The 8,910-nt window shown below is 37.1% G+C and overlaps 1 protein-coding gene across 1 annotated transcript in view; it reads left to right on the forward strand.

The window, feature by feature from the left end:
- grip2b (glutamate receptor interacting protein 2b) overlaps positions 1–2,273 on the forward strand; it is a 55,040-nt gene extending 52,767 nt beyond the window's left edge. Inside the window, exons 21-25 of the mRNA XM_014987252.2 lie at positions 64–178; positions 422–632; positions 737–945; positions 1,196–1,342; positions 1,801–2,273. Coding sequence (XP_014842738.2) covers positions 64–178; positions 422–632; positions 737–945; positions 1,196–1,342; positions 1,801–1,959 — 841 coding nt within the window. The 3' untranslated portion in view covers positions 1,960–2,273. The remainder of the gene's footprint in view (positions 1–63; positions 179–421; positions 633–736; positions 946–1,195; positions 1,343–1,800) is intronic.
- Positions 2,274–8,910: the final 6,637 nt, after the last annotated feature.

The raw sequence follows: 8,910 nt of genomic DNA on the forward strand, positions 1-8,910 counted from the left end.
TTATTTATGAACATGTTGGACTGATTGATGGAATGAAATGATTCTTGTTTTTTTCTTTGTCAGGTTTGTTGGCCAACCACCAGACGGTATCCTGCTGGATCCGGATGACAGTTTTTGGTGTCAGGCTCTGGAAGACCTGGAGACTTGTGGTCAGTCTGAACTTCTCAGAGAGATCGAGGTTTGTTGGCATCCTTGGATAGATCTCACAACTTAGTGAACAGCTACAAAGACTTTATAAAATCCTGAAAAATCCACTAACTTGTAATTTGATTGCAAGATGCACAAAATTAAGCAGATGAGAAAATTTGTTGAATTTTTAGGAGCTGACAGGAAGATAGCTTGTTTTTTTAATATCAAAGATATCAAATGTATTAATAAAATATTAATTTGTGTGCATGAATTCATACATTTGGTTGTGCAGGCTTCCATCATGACAGGCACAGCCATCAGTCTGGGAGTAGAAGGAGCCAACAAACCTCCAGCTGAGCCCATCCTGAGCCACAGGATGAGCCCCCTGCGAAGAAACTCCCTCCTCCTTCAGGCAAACCTGCTTCACCAGAACGCACACCTGCACCAGGGGCTCCATTTACACGAGGACGTCCATCTGCATGATGAGGCCCACATCCACCAAGGTGGGGCAAGACTAAGAGCCCGTCTGTTGTTAGTCTGTAACATGTGTAAGCAGGCGGTTTGCAAACCTTTTTTTCTCTACACCATCTTATTTTATTTCATTCAGACTCCCACTTGCATGACGAGGCCCATTTTAACCACGAGGCCCACCTGCACCATGGAGCCCACATCCACCAGGAGAACCAGTCCCCCCTCCTGCACCACGATCCGAAGCTCAAGGCTTCATTAAGAGTGTCAGAGAGGACGTGGGAGTCTCGTCGGATCAAAGAGGAAATGCAGGGAATTTTGTCCCCAACGCCTCTGGAGCTGCACAAAGTGAGATCATGTCTCTAAACTTCAAACCAGTTTCTGCATTTTTAAAAGTAATGCAGCTTGACTCACATGTTTAACGGATAGCAGTCTTAGTCAATAAAGATAATAAAAAAGTAATATTCTCCTACATGAGAATGTGACAGTATGTGGCAGTAAAGTCTGAGCTCAGGTGACTGAATGTTTCTCTCGCAGGTGTTCACGTAGAAAATCAGACAAATAAAATATGTGACAGGCTTGTGTTCTCCTTGACCAGGTAACGGTGATAAAGGACCCGGAGAGCGATGACTTTGGGTTTAGCGTGTCCGACGGCTTCCTGGAGAAAGGAGTTTATGTCAACATGATCAGGCCCGATGGGCCAGCCGACAGAGCCGGACTGAAGCCCTTCGACAGGATCCTGCAGGTATGAAGAGAGAAAAACAGTTTAATAAAAGTGCTGGACAGTAGAGGAAGTGATATATTTACCCATCCATCCCCTGGCAGTTTACAAACACTTAGCGTCCAGTTTGTGGCATCAGTTTAATTATGTGCAATGCAACATGGCGTAATATTTCAGTTTTTAGTTTATAAAAGTATCGAGCTAATTTAGAAGAAGAAATTTAATTTTAGTTAATGTTTGTAGTGGATGACTGACAAGCATAGAGGGATCTAGAATTGAATTAAAGTAGTTTCAAATACCTGAATTACTGAAGATCACTTAGTTTTTAAGCTGTCAAAAGAAGCAACTTTTCAGCAAGTTGCAGGTCACAATTCTTTCACGTTGCTATTAGTTTGGATGCTTTGATTGAAGAAACAAGACTGCAAATTTAAAATGAGACCTTGGCTTACAGGGGAAACCACTGTCTCTGTATTTGCCTCCAGGTCAACCATGTCAGAACGAGAGACTTTGATTGCTGCTTGGCGGTGCCGCTCATCACCGAGGCTGGAGACAGACTGGAGCTGGTCATCAGCAGGAACCCGCTGGCCGGCGACACGCCAGAGGACAACAACAACACGTTAGACCATCCCCTAAGTCTGTAACCAACAATGCAAACAAACACACACGCTCTTTTCAATTGCGCATTAACACTACAGGTCATGAATTGTGAACATATTTACTGTGACTGGCTTGGGAATAAACACAGGCGAGCAATAATTCTGAATATACAGAGACTGAAAACACTGAAGTACAAACAAAAAGCCCTGCATGCACACATTCCATTTACAGAGCTGTACTGCTGTTATACAGTATATTCTTTATACAAAAATATTAAAAGATAAAATAAAAATGTGATTACAATATAAAAAAATCACCACAACACCAAAATTTCATTAAAAAGTGTAAATTCCAGAAATTCTGATTCTTTTTATTTTGTTGTTTACAAGTGAATGAAAATCAACTAAATGGGTCAGGTGGTGCTTTTTTCTGTTTTTACAAAAATGCATGGGTCATGTTCTAAAAAATATGTTTTAAGGAGCAAATTAAGGCTGAACATTGAAGATAATAGATGTTATCTAACTTTAGCAAATGTCTCATCCAGCTGTGGTCATGTGAGACGTTCATAATGTGTTTAAACACACAGTTTAAACACATTATGTATAAACTGTGTGTTTAAACACAGTTTCCCTCCTTCGGCTGAGGAACAGCCAATAAAAGCTCCTTTTAGCTCTTTTATGGACTTTTCAGTTTTATTCCATTGCATAAAATGAATCACTAAACAAATCAATAAAAATCTGAAATTCTTCAAATTAGAACAATAATGACATTACTACTGCCATTTTTTCATAACTGTTAAAAAAAAAAAGTATTGAATCTGCTCTTTAATAACTTATTTTAAATGGAAGTTATTTTCTCAGTACTGCAAATAGACAGATGTCAAAGAAAAAACATGTCAGTATCAACATATGAGCACTTAAGAACATTTTTATAATATTGTGGCCCTCTCTCCATTTTCATGCCTAATGCTGAGAAATTGGCCATTTAGTGGCCAAAAACCATCGAAACCCTGTGAAATCCACCTTTTCTTAACCAAACGGTCAGAGACTTTTGAGTTTAAGTCAGAAAAAACAACACATTTTCTCTAAACATTTAAAATGCCATCTTAAAATTGCAGTGAAATAAATGTAATTGTGTTTTATGTTAGTCCAGCTGGACTCTGTTGGATGTGTCTGAGTCACGACCTGCGCAGAGAAACATCAGGAACGCTTTTTAAACTCATGTTTTTAGGTTTTTAATTAAAAAAACAGCATTAATTTAAAACATTAATCATTTATAACCTTCTAAATAAATCTTTAGTGATATTACACAAATCAAACTCTTTTAATAAATGCTGAGCTGCGTTGATGTTTTGATGTTTTTTCAAGCTGAGATGCACAAAAATGATTTTGTCAGCTTCCTGCCACAAATGGATTCACAGTGATTTGCAAGAATGTGAGAAATGGAAAATGATTTGTACATATTAGAAGATATAGATATGAAGAAACAGGTGCTAACATTTTGTAAAATGAGGATTCTTTTAAAGCTTAAAAATGTTATTTAAACCAGATTCAAAGGCAAAAGAGGAAATAAGAAAACCTCATTCTGTGTTCACTGTTCAGATCAAGTTAATGCTGAAATATGTTTTAAAAACTCCCAGTTTTTATGTTGATATTGGCTATCTGTGAAATTCTCCATGACTAATGTGGTGTTTTGCACAGCTGTGCCTGCAGCTGCAAAGCTGTGACAGATTATTTAATGCCTGTCAGATTGAAACATCCAAGAAAAAACTGTTTTCAAATGACCATTTTATTAATTATGGGAAAAAACTACCAAACCAACTTGGCTCTTTGTGAAGAAGTAATAAACCTGATTTTTGCCAACATTGGCAGCAACAGCTGTCATTAATAGTTTGAGACAAATAGCAAAGAATCTTAAATTCCTACGGATTATTTTTACTGACTCTTCTTTGCATCATTGTTTTAACTCAGCCTTCCCAGCATGAACAGCCTGTTTGAGGCCATAGCTCTTCATCTCAGATGGATGGCTGCTTAACCCCAGTCAGCCTCAGTCTAAGGTCACACTGAGAGCCACACATTCCCCTCCAGGACTTCAGAGAACATCAGTGATTGTCATTCACGGTTCCAGTAATGACAGGTTCTCCTGCTGCTGAAGAAGCACAGAAGCCCCATCAGTCACAGAACAACGTCCAGCTGAATTTTTCTGAAATATTGTTAGTTTTACACCAGATGTAATGAGATCTTTAGATGTTCATCTGGGTCCTTCACTTTAATTACAGGTCATGTATTGTTTAGTAAAGAAGGAGATAAGTTTTTCACATACCTCTAGGTTTGCATGGATAGTTTTTTCCCCTTAATACATTCAATAATTATTTGAAACCTTATTTTGTAAATTCTCAGGCTGTTTTTGGCCGATGCTAAACCATCTAAGTTTCACAAAACCAAAAAAAGAAGCAGTCTGTACGGGGAAGAAGACTTTACTACTGTACAACTCAGCAGTAAGCGACATCAGGGTGTGAGAAAGACATGAAAGATGAATACCAGAACATTTGTGAGTGTGAGAGAACAGAATAGGCTTTGTCCAGCGAAGAACTGGAAATGTTTGACAGGAACAATTACATCCTCTGTTCCTTTTGGCTGTCTGTCTGTCTCACTCTTTCCTCAGCTGTTATGCAACACAGCACGGCTCCAGCTGCTCCCCTTGAGAAAACCACGTGTGTAAGAAAGGTGGAGTGTGTGTGATGCAGAAGTCATATTTTTTCTGAGAGTAAATGTAAAGGTGTGGTGTGTTTCCAGTTTTATAATTTCTCTTTTTACAGAGTGGACATCACAGAAATAGGTGGTGTTCATCTTACTGCTCAGCTGTGATGTTTTTCACTTTCTGCTCTGAAACTCACATCAGACTCAAAACAGCAGAAACTCAACGCACATAAGAAAAATCTCTGCCAACTCTCCACAATTAAAAGCACACTGTTGAATTTCATACTCTGTATTTTCATGGACAACTGAACAAACATGTCTGAGTGCATTTTATATTGTGAAGTGGCCAAAAAAGATCTTTAAAAGCTGAAAATTAAAAGAAAAAAGTAAAATAAGGTGAAATATGAGAATGCAAGTAAAGCCTCCAAAAGGGTTTGGTAGTTCTTTAAATATATATAAATATACATATATAAGTATGTATGTAAGTAGTGTATGTGTGTGTGATCATTCATGCTCCATTTGCGTTTCCGGGTTAGTTTGAAGCCCAATCCAGAACCGTGGGTTTCATGTCAAAAATCAAGTTAACCACTCTTCTTCTGTCATCATGTTTATTTCCACTTTTAGAGTTATTGAATATTAAAGTACAAAAATAAGGTTGTTAGTTTATAATAATTAGCTTAAATTTACTGTGTCTTTGGGGGAAATCACAGTTTTAACTGTCCTTATGACAATAAATAAAATCTGTACCTTTCTGTTCCGGGTAGTTGTCATTTCTGAACCCAGTGGACAAGTTCTTACATCACCTGACATTTATGATGTCATAAGCTGCACTAGGGTGTTCATCTCAGCTTTCCTGTGCCTTTCTACTGCAGTATTTTATATTTTTATGGCTTTTCTCAGCATGAAATCTAAAATGGATGTGGCCTCCTCCAGTAATGTGCAGATTCAGATTCCTTGATGGGAGCCAGGTTGTGGCCACCAGATATTTTCCATGTAATCATTTTATCTGTAGATTTATTGGTTCTTTTATCAGCTCCTCCTTTCATTGTGCCAGCTTCCCTGAAGCTGTGTGTTTGTCGCTCACATGACTTTTGGTCAAGCCCGTCTGGTGATTTTGAGTGTTTTCCAGAAAGTTTACCACATTAACAGTGTGAGGTTGGGCAAAGTTCAGTAAATCTGAACAAAACAGATATGGGGGGCTAATTATTAAACTTCATGGTTATTGCTAATCATTGCTTTGATTTGCTAACAAATGCTAATATTGGGGGTTTAAAATTTCTTCTGCTTGAGAAGGTATGGAAAATTAAGCACTTAACTAACCTGTTTTTGCCATTCGAATAAATTACTTCAGACGCTGGAATCACTCGGCTCTGTAATGGTGTCTTTTGGAAAGCATTTGCTCTTGCTAACTGCTATTCCTGTAGCAAAGCTTCAATTGTCCTTCGTTTTGAGGTTGAGGTCATCTATTAGCTGTTCATTGCCAGAATCTAAAAATAATTTTGGTGTCATAACACCCAGTCAGCTGTTCTGTGGCTGTTTTTCAGCTCAACTAAAAGATCACCATATTGACTGGATGGAAATATATTTTAAGAAACCAGCAAAATATTCATGCATCCAGTCTGCAGCAAACACTGAACAATAAAAACACCAAAATCTGGAATTGCAGGCAGTTTTAACTGTGTTATGTCATTGTTTACGATCTAAGTTACCATCTTTCCCCATGATGACGTTCTGGATAGCTACTTTAAAGTAGCTATCCGTTATTTTTATTATTATTATTCTTTTTTAAATTGAATTCTAAAAAACTTAAAAATTGCAGTTTTTTTCTGCTTGTAATGTTCTGACATGTTTACCTGACAATCCTTAATACGATTCTGGATTGGGCCGTTAACGGTACTATTGATATTGTGTTATTTTGTTTGTTTTTAATTATGTAAAGTTCTATGTAAAATACTATTTTTCTATAATACTATTACTCTTCAAAAACATGAAAAGAAAATTCTGAAGAAAAAACAAGATGAAAAACAAAATGTATAACTTTGTTTTTGGTCATTTTTATTTTTTCATTTTGCTCATTTTCTATGAAACCAAGGGTGTACTGCTATACTTCTTTTTGAGAAGAAAAACAATTAAAAGCAAGAAAAATAAAATGTCTACTTTTATGTGAGTGTGCGTGTGTGTGTGTGTGTGTGTGTGTGTGTGTGTGGTACTGCACATTCTGCCTCAGTTGACTCGGTTATCCTAAGGGCAAACGGTTACATAACCAGTCAGACATACACACAACACATCAAACACATGCAATTATACAAAAAAGCCTGTGGTACCGGATGTGCTTCAGAACCGAGGTCACATGGCTGCATATGGATGAATGAATGTACAATCAGGACAAAATGAATATGCAATACTTTTTCTTTAACTTCAAAATAAGCAAACTATGGCACTGCCTGCAAGACCGAATTTGTTTCCTACCAATCAGAAGACAGAGAAACTTTGAAATGGTTTAGAAACCCATATCAAAGTTCAGAAAAATCATTTAACCCACAGATGAGCGAACACAGAGCTGGAAGTATTATTCATGATTTTCAAGCTGAAAAATGTTGAAAATCTACTTAAAGAGTTTGGATTCAACAGAATAAGAGATTTTGGAGAAATACAAGAAATTCGAGACCGTGGTTCATTTCCCCAATAATAGTTGTCTGAAAGATTTTACAAGACCATAAAGAAGCTGGATAACTTAGAAGGAACTCAGTGGAAAGCTACTGAAAAATGAAGCTTTGCTTTCAAAGCTGAAGCAGCTGTTTTATATGCAGTCCTGTCCATTAAACACCAGAACATTATGAGTCCAGTTCAGTATTTTAATGAGATAATATTCCATTTGCTTAACTTTTAAAAGCTGGTCAATTCTGGGATAAAACTCTTCTACAGTAGATCTCCATGCTGGGTGGCTTCCTTCAACAATCTCTGATTCCTTAGTAAAGAAAACTGAGACATTATCCACCCACTGCTATTCTCCATCTTTACATAAATCAGAGCTATTACAGGAAGAGAAGGCTCACTGCTACCAATTAAAATGCTTGATCAAACTGACAAACTAACCAGATTTTATATTTAATATAAAAAAGGACCCTGAGAATAAATAGAGGAGTGGCAATAAAGTGGAAACTGGCTTTTTTCTTCAATAAAATAGACACACACACACACACACACACTACAAGCTGCATTGGATTTTCTGCACATTATCACATTACTTCCTGCGTCTTTCTATTTTTGACCGTCATGGAAGAGACTGAAATAACTCAAAACATTACTCTAGAAATAAAAACCACGACACAAACATTATTTTGCTTTGTGTGTTTGCCAAAAAACTCTTTTGAAGTAGAATAAAAACAGAGAGAGATTCTCAGGAGACAAATCTATTCCTGGACCTGGCAGCCAATGAAAGCGTTTCGCATTCAGTTCAACAACAACAAGGAGCCATTGTTGGTCAGGGAGTCACGGATCCACCAAACAATGAAGACATAAAAGTCTATGACTTGGAGGTAAAATAGATTTGTTGGTGAAAAAAACGATGATTTTTACATTTTTGATAATTGCTTAAACGCCTTCATGGAAATACTCAGATTGTCAGAATAAAACTCTCATGCACTGCAAAAACACAAAATCTTAACAAGTGTTTTTTGGTCCAGTTTCTAGTGCAAATATCTTAGCAAGATATTTAAGTCGATAATTTCCTAATAATTATAAAAAGTATTTATTCCATTGGCAGATAACATGGAAAAATGTCTTGTAATTAAAATAATCTGCCAAAGGAACAAGGACTGTTAAGGATTTACTGACTAAAAACAAGATCCTATATCTTAGTGAAAAGTTATGTTAGTTTTATCTCACTTCAAATAGACTAAGATATTTGCTCTGCAAACTAGACAGAAACACTTGGTAAGATTCTGTATCTTTGCAGTGTGTTACTGTTGCTATTGAGGGAAAATTACAGTCTGGGAAAATGAGTCATGTGAAGTGTCCGTGCTGTTATTCACAGGCATGTCTCATCCTCCCCCGGCTGGGAACCGATGTTTGGGTCAAAATATCCCATCAACCAGAGCTATTCAGAACCGATGTCGTTTCATGTTAGAGCCCAGGATGGCTTGTTTTTTCCGTTCACATTTGCTCCGTTTTAGAATTAACTGGAATATTCTTGGTTTAAACTTGTTGCCCCATCACAGGCTGGGTTTATTAGATTTTAAAGGTTGCCAGACTTCAGCCGACAGGAAGCCTGTAATTATGGATAAAGTCAGGATT

Source organism: Poecilia mexicana, unplaced genomic scaffold (assembly GCF_051168715.1).
Source record: "Poecilia mexicana isolate PSO_F unplaced genomic scaffold, ASM5116871v1 scaffold_5, whole genome shotgun sequence".
Classification (NCBI taxonomy): Eukaryota; Metazoa; Chordata; class Actinopteri; order Cyprinodontiformes; family Poeciliidae; genus Poecilia; species Poecilia mexicana.